This window comes from Nomascus leucogenys, chromosome 8, assembly GCF_006542625.1.
Source record: "Nomascus leucogenys isolate Asia chromosome 8, Asia_NLE_v1, whole genome shotgun sequence".
NCBI classification, from domain to species: Eukaryota; Metazoa; Chordata; class Mammalia; order Primates; family Hylobatidae; genus Nomascus; species Nomascus leucogenys.
The window spans coordinates 72,961,986-72,980,979 of record NC_044388.1 but is presented as its reverse complement, the minus strand read 5'-3'; the positions used below and the strand labels follow the sequence as shown (position 1 = coordinate 72,980,979).

General features: G+C 43.2%; 1 protein-coding gene across 2 annotated transcripts in view; it reads right to left on the bottom strand.

Moving 5' to 3' along the window:
* Positions 1-1,126: 1,126 nt before the first annotated feature.
* ALDH5A1 (aldehyde dehydrogenase 5 family member A1) overlaps positions 1,127-18,994 on the bottom strand; it is a 43,332-nt gene continuing 25,464 nt past the window's right edge. For both annotated transcript variants that reach the window (XM_003263564.4, XM_030817379.1), the window contains 5 exons: positions 17,481-17,624; positions 15,084-15,242; positions 9,692-9,861; positions 6,171-6,229; positions 1,127-4,840 (listed from right to left, as the gene is read on the bottom strand). In XM_003263564.4, the coding sequence (XP_003263612.2) occupies positions 4,635-4,840; positions 6,171-6,229; positions 9,692-9,861; positions 15,084-15,242; positions 17,481-17,624 (738 nt within the window). In that variant the 3' untranslated portion in view covers positions 1,127-4,634. The remainder of the gene's footprint in view (positions 4,841-6,170; positions 6,230-9,691; positions 9,862-15,083; positions 15,243-17,480; positions 17,625-18,994) is intronic.

Below are 18,994 nucleotides of genomic sequence, written 5' to 3'. Positions count from 1 at the left end.
AAAATTTATAAAGTAAAAAGTTACAGTAAGCTAAGGGTAATTTATTATTGAAGAAAGAAAAATACTATTTAATAAATTTAGTGTAGCCTAAGTGTGAAGTGTTTGTAAAGTCTACAGTAGTGTGCAGTCGTGTCTTAGGCCTTCACATTCACTCTCACTGACTCACCCAGAGCAACTTCCAGTTCTGCAAGCTCCATTCATGGTAAGTGCCTTTTACAAGTGTAATTTTTAAATCTTTTATACTTGATTTTTACTGTACCTTTTCTATGTTTATATACATAAATACTTGCCATTGTCTTAGAACTGCCTACAGTATTCAGTACAGTAACATGCTGTGCAGGTTTGTAGCCCTAGGAGCAATAGGCTAGACCGTATAGCCTAGCTGTGTAGGAGGCTGTACCATCCAGGTTTGTGGAACTCTACGATGTTCGTACAAGGACGAAATCACCTAATGACGCATTTCTCAGAATATATCTCTGTTGTTGAGCAATACGTGATTGTATAATGTGAGACAACATTTGCAAAAATGTCCACTAAACCACTGAGCAGGGGTGTTGTCTGTGTTCTAAATTATGGTGAGGGCTGGCTACAATGGTGTACTCCCATAATCCCAGCACTTTGGGAGGCTGAGGTGGGAGGGTGGCTTGTACCCAGGAGTTTGAGACCAGTCTGAGCAACATAGTGAGACCCTGACTGTTCAAAAAATGAAGGAAAAATTAACTGGGTTTGGTGGCAGGTGCCTGTGGTCCCAGCTACTCAGGAGGCAGAGGTGAGAGGTTTATTTAAGCCCAGGAAGTCATAACAGCGGGGCATGTAGGAGAGAGAGATAGGCCCATCTGTGACGGCTGGCCTATACCCCTTTTTGTGACCCACCCCCCGCCCGCAAACCAGGTAAATTCTCAGTTCAGCTTAGCAAACATTCTATGAGCGCACACCATGGACAGGCCCTTCTCTGGGTTTTAGGGTACATTATTTCACATGCTGGCTTCTTCCCCAAGGCACTCACTGAATACAGCTCTCTGGGGAGGGAATGCTATTTACACAAATTCGAACTGGTCTAATATCATCCAATAAAAACTCAAAAGATCACCGAGCAGGGGGAAAAAAGCACAACCAGACACCTTAATACAGGGAGAGGAAATTTCATTAATTCCACATTTATTAATCACATACACAGCTATCTCTGCAGACTAGACATTAAAACACATAATTGTCAAAAACTAGAAAAATGAGTTATGTCCATGCTTTAAAAGCAAAACTTTATAAATTTCTTACCACACTCATTCCCAAGTTTTATCCCACAAAGTATAGCATGAAATAATGACAACATATTATTCAAGTAAAATGCTATTTAAAATAGCTGCACATAGGTAATTAAAACACTAGGATCCAGTTTTTAGAGGAAAAAGTCATGTGGCACAATTTCAAGTTCATAATTGAAGTTAACAATAAAACAGATTTTCCTGCATTTGCTTCTGATCTTTATTCTGCTGTGTTTCTTTAGTAGAATAAAGAAATGGCACTTCACATAAAATCATATTTAAAAGCTACTAAAATGGATAAACAGATGCAGATCAGCTCTTTAATGACAATCCCTACATAGCTGGAGGAAGTTCAAGGAGAACTGTTTTTTCAAGGCCAACAGACTCTTGTTACATGGCTAATTTCATCTACATTATCAGCACTGGGAAGTTCCTGCTGAGAACTCACGGTAGCTATGCCAGAAAAGTACTTTCTTCACAGGAGGTATTGAAATAATGCCGGATAAATGCAAGTAAGGTCAATATCTCCCTCTTGGTCTAGATCAGGAGCTGGCAAACTTTTTCTTTAAGGAGACAAGTAGTAAATCTTTGGGGCTTTGCAGGCTATACTGTCCCCATCTCAACTATTCAACTCTGCCAAGAAAGCAGTCCCAGACAATATCATAAATGAATGGGTGTGGCTATGCTCTAATAACATTTTGTTTATGGACACTGAAATCTGAATTTCATAGGCTTTTCAGGTGTCATGAAATATTGTTCTTCTTTTGATTTTCTGCCCAATCATTTGAAAACATATAAACCATTCTTAGCTCATGGGTTGTATAAAAACAGGTGGCAGGTCAGGTTTGGTTCGTGGGCCATAGTTTGCCCACCCCTGATCTAATGGTCCTTTTCTAGTCCATGTTGTAAAATGTATATATTTTAAAAATCCCATTACATATGGCTACTTTATTTAAAAAACAACAAAAATGTTCAGTTAAAAATACTTCTCTTTCTTCCCACAACCAAGGGCCATTTTACTAAACGATAAGCTATTTCCTTTAATTAGAAAATTGATCGAGGATATACAATGAGTCTCTGGCCTCAATTTATGAACCCATGAGCCAAATATGCAAGAAGACTCAAAACTTGCCACCCAGCCAAAGATCTACTGGCCTACAATGTTAAAAATTTATTTGGAAGTATTCCTGCACACATCTCAGCATCGGTAATCCAGAGTTATAAAAAATAATGTTGGAGCATTTGTATTCTTTTTTTGAGGCGGAGTCTCGCTCTGTCATCCAGGCTGGAGTGCGGTGGTGCGGTCTCTGCTCACTGCAAGCTCCGCCCCCCGGGTTCACGCCATTCTCCTGCCTCAGCCTCCAGAGTAGCTGGGACTACAGGCGCCCGCCACCACATCTGGCTAATTTTTTTTTGTATTTTTAGTAGAGACGGGGTTTCACCGTGTTAGCTAGGATGGTCTCGATCTCCTGACATCGTGATCTGCCCGCCTTGGCCTCCCAAAGTGTCGGGATTACAGGCATGAGCCACTGTGCCCAGCCCAGCATTTGTATTCTTAATAGAAAAAGGATGGATTCATCTAAATCATAAGTAATTAAAATGTTATATAAAACCACCTAAAAACTATACAAATAAAGAGCAGACATTAACTGTCAAAATGCTGAGTATGTGATTCTTGACAGGGCCAGGGCAGTGTCACTGGGAGATGAATTTCAGCTCTTCCTTCTCCTTGGGACCTTGGGAATGTGGCTAGTACACCCCAGGCCAGATGCTAGGCAGCTCCCTGTGTGCCCAGGGGCTTGCGAGATCTTTAGTTACTCAACCAGAGCTTCCCAGTGGCTCAATGAGGGATGTTAAATCCTAGGTGGGGTTCAGGAGTAATTGCATCTAGCACTACTTTCATTCACATTTTCCTTCCACAACCCAGAATAACTACAAGATGTAAGTGGGGTCTACACAGAGAGAGATGGGGAAAGGAAGGCGCTTGGTCTCCACCTACTTGGCCGCCTAATTGGATTTGCATCTGTTTAAGATTATGGAGTCTTTCTTTCCAAGTGAGAGGCAACGCCAGTCATAGGGGCTTTTGTTTTTTGTGTGTTATTTGAATGATGAGCTGTAAAAGCTCTTATTAGATAAAAGGTGCCTGAAATTCAAGGGCTCATGCCTCTTCTACAAAGTGGATTGGCAATTACAGAAATTCTTTCCCTTTTGGGTTGACTGTGGTGAAAGTACTTTTGCTCTTTTGGAGGTGTGGGAGCAGCACCACACCAGGACAGGAAGAGCAGGCTGCAGGTGACAGCCACTTACTCAGGCTCAGGTCGGTGGGCAAGTGGGCACTGGCCTCCTCCCATCTTGGCAAAGCCATTGACAGTAGGCAAGGAAGGGCTGGCCGGTGCTGCTTGTAACAATGGCTCTTGTACATCCTTATAATTTTCATTTTTTTGTGAAGTGCTTTTACTTTCTCTCTGGCTCACAGTATCACAAGGAGCTAAGTAAGGCCTGTATGGAATCTCCACTGTATGCGCAGGATGGGAGGTGCTGAACACATGCCCAAGGCAACAAGGCAACAAGGCCACTTGGGGAAGGAGCCAGGCCATGCCACTGCGTGCCTTCCATCCTACCAAGCTGCTTCTGCTATTCTTTGCTTTACACTTCAGCTCATTTCCTCAAGGAAACGAAATGAAGTGGCAAACAGGACAGAAATGAAAACAGAATTCTTTAAGAGGTAAATTTAGGACAATAAAGGCATCAATTAAAAAATGGTTCAGGAATAGGGAGAGGTGCTCCTTCATGCCTCACAGAAGAAGCACGGACAATTCTGTGCTGTTTATTGTCTTTGAAAGAGGGTTCACTCAAACCTCTGCCGCAACGCCTCCAGATGCACATTCGGTGTCTTCTGTGCTGAGCTGGCAGATGCCGGGGAGGGGTGCTGTGCCCCTCACCTACCCGCCAGTCACAGTCAAGGGTCTCCTTCAAGGTGCTCTGGGCCCACGTTCTGTAGCAACATGGGGGATGGTTGTGCCACTGCCCAGGCAGTGATCAAGCCTTTGTGACAGCCCAAGGGGCTGGGCCTGCCTCGTGCTGTGCCTGCTCTGAGGCAGCCGGGGCTGTGGTGGGGAGCCAGGGCCTCATTCTGTAAACCCAGTGCTGGTTCTCTGGGAGTCTGCAGCCACAGGCACATGGCACATATTGGTCCCTAGTTACATTAAGGGCAGGGGTAGGATTTGCATCTGTTTACGATTACAAGGACTGGATGAGTTCTGAAAAATTCATAATTCTGAAAACCTATTAGTTTATTGAAAATAATGGATGGCATGTGCCTATATATGTAGGTAAGTCTCCTTTTCAATTTTTTTAAAGAACCAAGGAATCCTACAAGCCCCCATAACATACATACTTGAGTTCCAGATACTCATCAATGCCATACTTGGACCCCTCTCGCCCAAGGCCGGACTGTTTCACTCCACCAAAAGGGCACTCCACAGAGGAAATCAATCCTTCGTTGACGCCAACCATGCCCACTTCCAGCTGCTCTGCCACTCTCCAGATCTGGGCTGGGTCTTGAGAGTAAAAATAACCTGTCATAGGGATAACAGGACATATATGGCATTTAGAAGAGTCATTAAAGACGTCATGTCTAAAGATGAGGACACCATTGATGACTTTTTGTCCAGTCACTTGGGCCTGGAGTCTTCCCTGCTTCCAGATAAAGTCCCAGGTTGGTCTTGTCCACTTTTTCATCTCAAAACCTTTGAAAGTCACCTCTTGCTTCAATTCTACTCTCACTATCTCCTATTGAGACCCTCTTCCTGTTTTCTACTATTCAATCCACCCTGCACACCTGTTAGATTTCCACATGACATTTTTGCCCAAGCCTTTCAATGACTCCTGATTATAAAATAAGGTTAAATTCCTTAGTGGGTATTCAACACCCTCTTTCCCCCAAGTAGTTTCAATCAACATTTCTGGCTTCACCTTCCATTACTCCAATCACCCACCATCCTCTCCAAACCTGTCAGCCAAATTCTCCTCACCCTTTCTTACTTTGCTTCTGAACTCCCTTGGTGCCCTCTGCCCAGAATCTCTCTTCTCCAGTTTCTGCACAACCACAATTCTGCCCATCGTTTATGACCTAGTTCAGGGTACGTCTTCCTCTACTATCACCCCATCGAGAAGGAAGAGACAAATGTTGAACTCAGTGTTATAAAAGTCCTTGTGCGCACATCTTACTCCAGCTTTATGATAACTCTAAGGGACCTCATAGCATGCTTATCATTCCTCTTGGTATAAATAGTTCTCTTACAGCTAGAGGGGAAGCTTCTATAGAGCTATAGTGGTATCTTATATGTCTTTGTATCTTCTGCAGTACTTCATTTGCTGTGGATGCTATTACATAATTTTCTCAGGGTTATAGAGTACATGCAGTGGCCACCTGGCCCACCTCCAAACTAAAGGAATGGCAGCCATCAGAGAGGCACCTCTGCACACACCATCTTCACTCCTTTCATTGTCCCTGATGCTCCTTGCTGATGCCCTTCCTCTTCTGTTCAGGCTTACAGGAGCCATGCAAAAGGGAATAAAAAGCATTTGGAATTTCTGGGGATTAAGCCTCTGAGAACGTGGGACTTTGAGATGTGTGCAGTTCTCCACCTAGGAAAGTAGAATAATGTGCACCTTCTCTTCTCCCCACAGCTGTAATTAGAGAGCTCCCAAATGTGTATCATGGGTACAAGGCAAAAGTACACATACTTGCACAAATCCAAATCCATTCCACCACTTGGAAAGCAACAAAACACATACCTCATTGAAGTTTCTGTCTCAAAACCCAGGGTGATGTTTAAAAGGTAAATCTGGCATGAGCTGGAGAAAAATGATTATGACCGGTATTGAACAAGGACAAACACCTACCTGCTAACCCAACGTCAGCTGCGTTAGCGATTGCTATAGCCTCCTCCTCTGTATCGAACCTGCGAAAGTTAAGATAGGTCATAAAAAATGTAAGGGGGAGAGGAAAGGAAACCAGTTTTCTTTTCTTCTGAATTTTTTCCCAAATAATCACAAGGAGTAAATCAGAGCTTTGCAAAGAGATCCAAGAGCAGATTGCAGAAGAAAGCAGCACCATTCCCCGATATAACTCAGCGATCAAGGCTAGCATGCTCAAATCAATACTGGCTTCATCTCTCCTAAGAGAACAAGAAAAATGCAGACCAACATGTAGGGAACTGTGGCATATCCAGAACATCAAACAAAATCCCTTAAAAAAAAAAAGGATTACTATTCTTGGTACCCACTGGGAATATATAACAATCATAACAACTACTTTAGAAGCAAGCCCGATGTAGCAGAAAGAAAACGTTCAGAAGGGGTTGGGGCCAGGTTCTAACGTGTCCTCCGCCACTGCTTAACAATGGCATGATGCTTGGAGTCTCCTCCTCTCTGAAATGAAGGAATGCACCAAAGCCCAGGCCATCTCTTCTAGCTTTAAAATTTTATTTCAGGAATAAGATGTCAGTGGTATTTTTCTGTTGTTCCAGAATTGTAACTGAGGCAAAAAATTCTAAGCACCCCAATTTCTAAATTCAGAGATCTATCAGCAGTTGGAACCAGCTGTCTCTCTGCAGGGCTTGCAAAGGGGGACTGGGCAGAGCCAGCTCCGAAGAGTCAATTTGTCCAAGGGTACACAGTTATGAAGTAGCAAAGTCTAGAGCTACATCATAGTCAACTGCAAAGCCTGCATTCTCAACCAATGCCTTCTTTTGGTTTCCTGTGAAAATGTCCAGTTCACATTTTATGTAAGAAGTTTTTATTAAAACAAAGAAGATGAATGTTCTTCAAGGGTCCATTTCCCCAATAGTGGAATAAAAATAAACTTCATAAGCAAGATGTAACAAGGCCAGTGAAGTACATAATAAGAAAGATTTCTGGTCCTGCATAAGATGGTACAGACAGCACCAGCTGCCAGCTATCTCTGTGAATCCAATGCTGGACATGCCAGAGGAGAGAGAAAGAGAATCATAGTCAAAACCAACACAACAACAACAGCAACAAAACCTCAATCAGCAACTAGCAACAAAAATGCAAGACATTTCTGGAGGCCGATAAATTGGCTGGATCCTGGGGGAGAATGATGGCCTCGAGTGAGAGTGAGCTCGAGACCACCCATGCAGGAGTGGGCAGGGCAAGGGCAGGGCTGCACGTCTCCCACCATGCCTGTGAGTTCCAGGTGATCCTGCCTACAAACCTGGGTCCCTGGATCAATGCGACATCGCTACAGGTAGAAAAGCAGCAGGGCTGGCTTGGGGCAGTGAGCCAGTGCTCGTGCCCAGCAGGTACACCAGCCGTGGGAAACAAGTGTAGGCAGCGGCAACACCAGCAGCCTCTTCTCCCCAACGTATTCCAATAGAGGGAGTTGCAAAATACCCCAGGGGAAAGGATACTTGGGATAGGGGAGTGGCGCTGAGACTGGATTTTAACACTAGAGGCGCCCCCAGCGAGGCTCAACCCTTTGAACTCAAAACGTATGAGAAGGAGCACAAACCAAGGCCTAAGCTTTTTACCACAGCCCACAGGAGGTATTACAAGCCAAGGCTGCCAACAGTGCAAGGGGTTAAAGATGAGCTCACAAGGAAAATTACAAGACATCTGAGGAGCTCCAAGATTAAGAAAGATAAAACAGCACAACCTATACCATGGGAGACAGAAATGGTGGAAGAGAATAAAAAGGTTTTTTTTTAAAAAGGACAAATAGCCACAGCAAAGTAGGGGAGAATAATGAAGCAGGAAGAATCAGTTATGGGGAAGAACCCACTGGAGATATCAGGGATGGAAAAAACAATTGTTGAGATAAAGATCTTGGTGGGTGGGATGGAAGCTGGAATGAGTATATCTGAAGAATGCATTAATATGCTGGCAGATGAAGGGAGGGACTCGCAGAAGGCATCAGGAATGAAGAGATGGAATGAAGAGATAAGAGAAGTAGGGCACAGAAGTAGAAGTATCACAATAATAGACTACTTGGAAGGCTAGAAAAGGATAAATGAAAGGAAGAAGAATATCTGGAGAAATAATGACAAAAAATTTTCCAGGACTAAACAAACCTGTTAGATATTAATAAGCTGGGCATGGTGGCTCACGCCTGTAATCTCAGCCCTTTGGGATGCTGAGGCGGGTGGATCACCTGAGGTCAGGAGTTCAAGACCATCCTGGTCAACATGGCGAAACCCTGTCTCTACTAAAAATACAAAAATTAGCAGCTCCTGTAATCCCAGCTACTCAGGAGGCTGAGTCAGGATAATCGCTTGAAGCCAAGAGACAGAGGTTACACTGAGCTGAGATCGCACCACTGCACTCCAGCCTGGATGACAGAGCGAGACTCCATAGACTCCATCTCAAAAAAAGAAAAAGAAAAAGAAAAAAGAAGTGGATAAAGGAGTAATATCTCCAAAGGGTTGAACCTAAAATTTTATCCAGGTAAATTATTATCTACTTGTGAATGGGAGATGAAAGACCACAAAAGGACACAGAAAGTTCATTTCCTATGGGGGCCAATGAAAGAATCCTTTGGGGTATAATACATTAAGAAGGAAAATGAGTTCAGGTCTGAGCACAGTGGTTCATGCCTGTGATCCCAGCACTCTGGGAGGCAGAGGTGGGCGGATCACTTGAGGTCAGGAGTTCAAGAACAGCCTGGCCAACATGGTGAAACCACATCTCTACTAGATTACAAAAAATTAGCCAGGCATGGTGCACATGCCTGTAGTCCCAGCTACTCGGAAGGCTGAAGCACGAGAATCGCTGAGATCATGCCATTGCACTCTAGCCTGGGTGACAGAGCAAGACTCCATCTCAAAAAAAAAAAAAAAAAAACAAAAAAAAAAAAAAAGAGAGAGTTCATCAGCAGAAAGTAAGAAAAAGTAAATTAAAGAATTTGAGGCCAGGCACGGTGGCTCACGCCCATCATCCCAGCACTTTGGAAGGCCAAAGCAGGAAGACTACCTGAGGTCAGGAGTTCGAGACCAGCCTGGCCAACATGGTGAAACCCCGTCTCTACTAAAAATACAAAAAATTAGCCTGGTATGGTGGTGGGCACCTGTAGTCCTAGCTACTCTGGAGGCTGAGGCAGGAGAATTGCTTGAACCAAGGAGGCAGAGGTTGCAGTGAGCCAAGATCGCACCATTGCACTGCAGCCTGGGCAACAGAGCGAAACTCCATCTCAAAAAGAAAAAAAAAAATAGAATTTGGTAAATTTTGTGGTCCAAATAAGTTATGATTTTTTTAAAAACCCATAAATTGCACTCTGCTCTTCAATGGACACAACACAACTGTCTGCCTCCTGGCCAGACCTCAAAGCAGCCCAGGAATCTCTTTCAGGGTTTCCTATGTTCTCTTCTATTCTTCCTCCCATCTCCCCGCTGGCTGGAGGATCTTACTTAATAACTGGTGCCAGAGGCCCAAAAGTCTCTTCATGAGTGCACAGCATGTCCTGGGTGACATTGCACAGCAGGGTAGGCTCAAAGAAATTTTTTCCAAGTTGGTGTCGTTTTCCACCTGTCACAATGGTGGCACCTTTAGAAACGGCATCATTCACCTGTTTCTCCACCTGTGTGATGAGGAAGAAAAAAAGCTTTCCACATGATACAATCTTTTAGAATGTTTAAACTGCAGAAAACCATAACTACTTCCATTTTTTTTTCTTTTTTAAAAAAAGTAGGTTAACAATAAAGCATCCTGGTTTCCTTTTGTAGAACAAACCACATTTGCAGAGATTCAGAAGCAAGAGCGCCACCTTCTTCCATGGTCTTTGATATCTTCTAGCTGTTTGATCTTCCTATTTGTTGAATGGTCTAATATATATTTGCTTCTCTCTAGGCCTGAGGTTCAGCGGTTTGCTGAGATTTGCTTTCATTGCGTTCTGCAGTTATTTCCAGCTTCTTGGATCCCATGTTGTCCTATTTCCTGAACTGAGTTTTTGTTGCTTTCTGACACACACATTCTCCTCAAGTAGTTATTTTATTTATTTATTTATTTATTTATTTATTTATTTATTTATTTATTTTGAGACGGAGTCTCGCTCTGTCACCCAGGCTGGAGTGCAGTGGTGTGATCTTGGCTCACTGCAACCTCCGTCTCCCAGGTGCAAGCGATTCTCCTGCCTCAGCCTCCCGAGCAGCTAGGATTATAGGCACCTGCCACTGCGCCTGGCTAATTTTTGTATTTTTAGAAGAGACAGGGTTTCATCATCTTGGCCAGGCTGGTCTCGAACTCCTGACCTCGTGATTCACCCGCCTTGGCCTCCCAATGATCAACCCATGATCCTTGGTTGTTCATCTTTCTGAATGAATGACTGAGTTGTCAAAACTAAACTGGTTGGCTCCTTCTCAGCTCCAGCAGTGTGTTTGGGGGACACACACACACACACACACACACAAGGACTGTAATCCTGCTGGGATTACAGGAGTGAGCCACGAGGCCTGGCCAAATAGTTGTTTTAAAAAAGATGCACTGGATGTGGTCTAGTTTCTGAATTTTCATACACCAAGTTTCTGGTGTTTTGTACTCCACCTGATTGATAATTTGCTTGAGTACAGAATTCTGATACAAAGTAACTTTCAGAACTTTGAGTGCACTTCTCCACTTCTAGTGTTGTTGAGGAAGTTTGAGCCAAAAATGGTTCTCACCCTTTTTCTTCTTGACAGCTTTTTCCTCTCTGAAATCTCCTAGGATCTTCTACGCTCTGATATTCTAAAATTTTAGCAATACTATACATATATATATATATATATATACACGTATATATGTATATAAATATACATATATATATACTTTTTCCCTTTTCATTCATCCTACTTGGTAATCAGTGAAATCTTTCAATCTGCAGAATAATTATTTTCCCCTAACTCTGAGAAGTTTCCATCTATTATTTACTTGGTAATGTCACTTCCTCCATTTTCCCAATTATTTCACTCTAGAACTCCTACTGCTGGACGGGTATTAATAGGAGTTCAGATTAGTTCTGATTTTTCTTGGCATTTCTGTTATGTTTTTTGCCTCTCTATAGTTTGCTTTAAACTCCATAAGATCTCCTAAATTTTATCATCTACTTCAGCTACGGAATCTTGTGACAGTCATGTGTCTAATTTCTACAGACTGTTTTCATTGCTTCATTTCCTAGAACATACTTCTTTCTTTTATTATTATACTTTAAGCCTAGAACATACTTCTTATTAACAGTTTACAGATGTACTATCTTCCCAAAACTCTTGCAGGACACTATGAGATTTTTAGAAAATTTCCTTCCAGTTCCCTCATTTATCTGCTTCCTTCAGGGACTGTTCTGTTTGTTCTTCCTGACCTTTCCTCTTACGTGCTGGTGGTTTTCCCATCATGATCCTTGGTTGTTCATCTTTCTGAATGAAGGACTGAGTTGTCGAAACTAACCTGGTTGGCTCCTTCTCAGCTCCAGCAGTGTGTTTGGGGAACACACACACACAAGGACTGGGTTGATCAATTTCGGGATGTGTGGCATGAGTGGTCTTTGCTGTTTTAAGCTTGGGTTTATTCTAACTTGCAGGCGTCACATAAGGGCAGCTCTCTTCCCCAAAAGGCAAAGTTGGGAGATCCCTGCCCTGATGTACCTAGCCTCGCTCTTGAAGCTGTAGTCTGCCTAGATACCTACTATATTTCTTCAGAAGAACTGTCCTGCCCAGAACAAATGCCTCTGCTGTCTTTTGTGTCTTGGTGGTGGTAGTGGTGAGAAGGAATGGTGGGAACGACCCAGAAAATTGTGCAAACGTAGAATCAACCAGCTTCATCTCCTCCCCCATCCTATTCCTACTTTGTATAGCTACCAATTCTAGAAAGGCTCTGTCATTTAAAACGGCACCAATTTCCTCTGCAGGGTTCCCCTGGGTAGACCCATCTATTTTGACCTCTATTAACACAATCCCTTCCGAGTTCCAGAAGTTCATTACAACCTTTGGTTCACTGGAGTTGTTTTCCGTTCCATTTTCACCTGAATTTTGTTTTGCTTTTGTTTTTGAGACAGAGTCTTGCTTTGTTACTCAGGCTGGGGTGCACTGGCGTGATCTCAGCTCACTGCAACCTCTGCTTTGTGGGTTCAAGAGATTCTCTGGCCTCCGCCTCCTGAGTAGCTGGGACTACAGGTGCTTGCCACCATGCCTGGCTAATTTTTCTATTTTCTTTCTTCCTTTTTTTTTTTTTTAGAGATGGGGTTTCACTATGTTGGTCAGGCTGGTCTCAAACTCCTGACCTCAAGTGACCCACCTGCCTCAGCTTCCCGAATGCTGGGATTATAGGTGTGAGCCATCGCACCCGGCCCTCAGCTGAATTTTCTATAGGGTTTCAGGAAGGTAAACATAGGTGTGAATGCATTCTGTCTTTGAGACTCACTCTTTTAAAATCCATGCCCCCCGCCCCCCTACCCCCCGCAGTGCTCTCATAGTGCATCACCTGCAACTAATCCCCGTTGGCTAGGATGGCTTACTGTCTATGAATTTTATATTTTAAAAATAATTCTACTTAACAAAAATACCCCCTTGATCGCCACATATAATCTGCTCTGCCCTTTTCTTGTCATATTAATGTGAGGTACAGTGTTTTTTTCCTAGAACCCACTCTATGACAGTATGTACACTAGAGCCAACACAATGAAGTGTTTTTAAACAAGGTGGTTTCCACCAAATTTCTCTCCAGCAAAAAAGAAATCTCGCTGTTTGCTTGTTTGAAGTCCTGGCATACAGCACCATCTGGAGGACAATGTCTGCGTCTTCCCTTTGGGGAAAACAAGACAGAGTGGTTTCCCAGCCTGGCTGCAAACTAGCATCATCCTGGGGCACTTAGAAAATGCCAGTGCCTAGGCCAGCTACACATAAATTAACACCTAGTCTTCTTGGATGGGTCCCAGGCAACTGTAGTCGATAAAGGCACGGTGTGAGTTAAGGACCACCACTCTAGGACTTGAACCACAGCTGGCCTAGACCCAAATTGCCTTCACTAGACAAGTGAATACCCCTGGCTTGTCCCCAAGGTCCAAAGTCACCTCTAAAATGCAGGTCGTTCCAATGTAAATTTTAATGTATTTTCTTTATCTAGAGTAATCCCAAGACAGTAACTAGAAATTTATCAGAGCTCTGTCAAACCTCGATGCTTCCCTGGGTTTCCCAAGGCAATGGATGTGGGTTCAGCTGAGTTGACTGCCCACGGGGTGGAGGCAGCCATGGAGTCAGGGCTTGGCTCTCAGGCTCTGAAGAGGTTGAGGAACAGCGGTGGGGCTGTGCTTCCCATGATGAGTACTGACTTGGCTCTCACTTGCTTCCTGTTCTTCAGTTGCACCCAGGGGCTGGCTGTGCCTCCACTGTGTGTCTCCCTCTGACTACCTCTCCTCCCTTCTTTCCCACACACAATCTTCAGCTTCTACTGTCTTCCCGATTTAAAATATTCCATTAAAACCATTTCTGGGCAGGCATGGTGGCTCACGCCTGTAATCCCAGCACTTTGGGAGGCCGAGGCAGGTAGATCACCTGAGGTCAGGAGTTCAAGAGCAGTCTGGCCAACATGTGAAACCCCAGCACTACTAAAAATACAAAAAGTGGCCAGGCGTGGTGGTGGGTGCCTGTAATCCCAGCTACTCGGGAGGCTGAAGCAGGAGAATCGATTGAATCCAGTGGGGCGGAGGTTGCAGTGAGTCAAGACTCACCACTGTACTCTAGCCTGGGCAACAGAGCAAGACTCCGTCTCAAAAAAACAAAACAAAACAAAAACTGGATGTTTGATATTACAAGAAACTTCCTTGTGACTCCAAAATGGATTTTTTTTAAAACAGTAGAATAAGGAGAGAAGCTAGTAATATGGATTATAACATTTTTTTAAACAAACAAATCTTTCCTAAAAGCAGTTTCCCTTCAATATCTCTAAATCCTGAACATGGCATCTGTGATTCTGCACCCCCAGCTGGGATACTTTCATCAAGGACTGCTCTCGACAGGGATTTTGTCATCAAGAGAAGAAAGAACAGGACAACGTCAGGATTACAGCTGAAATGCAAACCATCTCAAAACAAAGCCAGTCTTCCATTCCATAGGTGTTCCAAAAAGATGAATGAACTTTGTCTCAAGATCCTAATTGCTGAGGCAGTGAGGGATAGAATTATCATCACTATAACAAAATTTAGGGAGGACAGTAAAGAGCTACAGTGACAGACCACATGGGGACTTGGTGCAATGGCAGGGCTATAGCAGCGCATGACCAGACAACAACCCGATTCATATAACTGGTAGGCAGACTTCACTTTTCTCAGGTTTCTCCACTGTTTACAAAATAGGCTTGCTGGGCATTTTACCAAAAATGACTTTTTTGTTTTCACTTTCTTTTTTTGCCTTTTAACATCATTTTTTTTAGCTATTATTATTTTTTTAATTATTTTAACCTTTGTGGTTTTTGTATGAAAACATAGTTGAAAATTCCATTCGATTCCATGTATAGATGAAGATCTCTCATACTCTATACTCTAATCAGGGTAGTTAGCACATCTATCGCCTCAAACATCGATCATTTCATTGTACTGGGAAGGTTCAAAATCTACTCTTCTAATAATAGCTATTTGAAAATATACAACACATTGTTGCTAATTACAGTCACTCTACAGTGCTATAGAACACCAGAGCTTATTCCTTCTGTCTAGCTGTAATATTCTGTCAACTAACCCCTATCTATCCCCACCCCTCCAGTCAGTGTTTTTTGCTGATTAAGCTTTTGATATTGAAACCATGAAATTTACTTTCACAAATAATACAATATACTTACCTTTTCTACCGCTTTTTCATTAATTAATGGGCCCTGAGTAGTTCCTTCCTCAAATCCATTACCTACGCGCAGGTTCTTCTTCATGGCCTCGGCGAATGCTTTTACAAAGGCATCGTGGATGCCCCTTTGCACCAAGAATCGGTTTGAGCAAACACAAGTCTGGACGGGAGACAGAAACAGACCCACACAGTCTGTCAGAAGCTGCAGACCTGACCAGTGAATGTATGGCTGCTACTGCCTCTCTGTGAAAACACTTCCCTCGGTGGTTGTCATGTGTTCAACCTGCCATTTTCCTCCTCACGTGGGCTTGGCCCCAAAGATAAAAGCACTGAGTCAGTGCGTGTTCCCCTCCAATTCCCTCCACAGCTGCTATGCTACACAGCTGCTATGCATCAGTGATTAGTTGGCAATAAGTACCTGTATACACACACACACACACACACACACACACACACACACACACAAAAGAAAGAAAGAAAAGAAAAAAAAGCCACCCAATCCATGTTTTTTTCAAATGGCTTTTGTTTATTTTGTTTCCCCAGGAGGTGGGGAAAGAAAGACTGTGATGCTGCAGCATCAGCAGAGGCTAAGAGGAATGTGGTCCAACACCAATTTACAGTCTTTTCTTTTTCTGAGACAGGGTCTTGCTCTGTCGCCCAGGCTGGAGTGCAGTAGTGAGTTCACTGCAGCCTTGACCTCCAGGGCTCAAGTGATTCTTCCACCTCAGCCTCCCAAGTAGGTGGGACTATAGGCACTCGCCACCAGGCCCAGCTAATTTTAAATTTTTTTTGGCTGGGCATGGTGGCTCATGCCTGTAACCCCAGCACTTTGGGAGGCTGAGGTGCACAGATCACCTAAGGTCAGGAGTTCGAGACTAGCCTGGCCAATGTAGTGAAACCCGTCTCTACTAAAAATACAAAAATTAGTTGTAGTCCCAGCTACTCAGGAGGCTGAGGCAGGAGAATCTCTTGAATCCGGGAGGTGGAGGTTGCAGTGAGCTGACATCATGCCACTACACTCCAGCCTGGCCAACAGAGTGAGACTCTGTCACAAAAAATAAAAATAAAAAAAACTGTAGAGACAGAGTCTCACTCTGTTGCCCAGGCTGGTCTCCAACTCCTGGGCTCAAGTGATCCTCCTGCCTTGGCCTCCCAAAATGCTGGGATTACAGTTGTGAGCCGCCATACCTGTCCCCAAGTTGTAGCCTTACAGTGTAACTGATAGTAACATATATTGACATTTTGTATTTATGAAGGAAATATACTTATTTCTGACAAAACCAAGCTTATTTAGGTTATGTGGAAGGGAAAAACTTAATTACCAAAGGCCAAGGCAACGATGAAAATTATTTGATAGAGAATATCACACATTTCATAGTTTTTTCACAACATAACCTTTCAGGGATATTTACTCTGTTTCTAGAATGCATTTAAAATTACATATTGATGGTACTTTTAAGATGAAATGCTTAAGAATATTTAAGAAGGCAGGATCCTGGCAGCAGCTTGGATAGAACTGGAAGACAAGACCCCTGGCTCAGAGTACCAGCTCCTCAGCAGATTTGACACTGTGGCCCGAAGACATCTGATCTCAAGTCACTTTTTCTTTCTAGAGTTTCACTTCCTCATCTCTAAAATGCAATGTTTGTAGAGCTGATAACTGTGAAGGTCCCTGACAGATCAAATATTCCAGGATTTCCTAGGAAGACAAGAGCTCAGGCCTCTGGTCTCCCAGGACAGCCGGGTTACTCCTCCAAAACACTGCTGGCATGGGCCTGTGCCTGTAGAGGGCACCTCTGAGGCTCCCTCCGTCTCGGGACAGCGAGGCCCCACTGGGTCATAGCAGGCAGCAGGGTTTTGAGTTTTTCCAGCCACCACCCTCCTCAACATTTTCTTACTTTCTTTCCCTTGGCCTCAGAGACCCCAATTGTTCAAGGCTGTTCTGTGTCTGAGGAGATTATATCCGTTCAGTAGAAAAAAGATCAATGAAAGAAAACTACAAAAATAACCAGATTAAAAGGATAGGGGAAAGAAGAAAACTAAAGGACATCTGCTGTTCAGAAAATTCTTTGAAGCCAGGGACTGTACCTTATTTTGGGGGGGCCCCTCTGAGCCTAGTATAATCCCTGGTAATAAAAAGTAAGGCATATACTAAATATTTGCTGAAAGAGTCAATTAATAAAGAATGAATAATGGAAGGAACCCAAAAGTTTCCTTCTGGTATATAAGGCAGTAGAGGTGGTGGGATCTTTGTAACACACACACACACACACACACACACACACACACACACACACACTCTCACATGCACACACATCACATACACACATACATACACACACATACACACTTACACATGCACACACAAACACATCCTGAAATACTCTCCAGGACTCACCTGTCCAGTGTTCCTAAATTTAGATGCCAGGGCCCCTGCTACAGCCTGGTCCACATTGGCACTGTCAAATACTATAAATGGAGCAAGGCCGCCCAGCTCCATGGAGACCCTTTTCACAGAGTTTGCTGCATGGTGCAACAGGATCTGTGAGCAGAGGAGAGAATGCTGTGAGCACAGAAATCCATTACCAGGATTGTTAAGCCTTTGTTTAAAAAAATTACCAAATGGTGAAAAAAGCAAGTTGCACAGTGGTGTACATGGCATAACTCTTTGCATAAGAAAACAGAGAAATAAGAATATATATTTACATTTGCTTGTATTTGATAAAGAAACATTGGGAAGAGGCTGGGTGTGGTAGTGTGCACCTGTAATCCCAGCACTTTAAGAGGCTGAAGTGGGAGGATTACTTGAGGCTAGGGGTTCCAGACCAGCCTGGGCAACATAGGGAGACTCCATTTCAAAAATTAAATAAATAAATAAATTAGTAAAATAAACGCTGGGATGACGACACTAAAAGTCATTATTTATAGAAAGAGGGAGGGAGTCAGGGTTGGGGTGAGGGTGAGACTTGTCATGGTAAACATTAATACTGTCTTAATTTTTGAACCATATAAGTGTATTATCTATTCAAAACAATTATATGATGGGCTTAAAAATCATACAGATAAGGATATAAAATCACCTAGAATCCCACAACCCACAGCTTACACAGATAACATTTTAAAGTACATCCATTTAGAATGTAGCCATGCAGGTTCATGTACATTTTTTTTTTAAAAAAAACAGGATGGTATGATTATATAATTATACAGTTTCATAACCTGCTTTATCTTCCCAATGAATCACATATTTGGGATGTCTATCTTAAAATTTTCATAACACTTTATACCTTGCTCCTTTAATGTAACACTCTAATGTGAAGATCCTCTTGTGTCAGCACGTATGTTTCTAGAACTTTATTTTACTTATTATTATTATTATTGAGATGGAGTCTTGCTCTGTTGCCCAGGCTGTAGGGCAGTGGCACAACCCCCAGTTACTGCAATCTCCACCTTCTGGGTTGAAGTGATTCTTCAGCCTCAGCCTCTTGAGTAGCTGGGATTACAGACATATGCCACCACACCTGGCTAATTTTTGTATTTTTAGTAGAGATGGGGTTTTGCCATGTTGGGGCTGGTCTTGAACTCCTGACCTCAAGTGATCTGTCTGCCTCAGCCTCCCAAAGTGCTGGGATTACAGGTGTGAGCCACTGTGCCCGGCCTAGAACATTCCTTTAAATGCTTGCATAGTATTCCACTGCATGGCTATTCTGTAATTTATTTATTCAGGCCCCATCTGTTGGACATTTAGGTTGTTTCCATCCTTGCCATTAAAAAAATGCTGTGGATCGCGCCACTGCACTCCAGCCTGGGCGACAGAGCGAGACTCCATCTCAAAAACAAGACAAAACAAAAAACAAAAACGCTGTGATGATTGTGTCAGGATGAACATGTAGAATTGCTAGCTCAATGTAT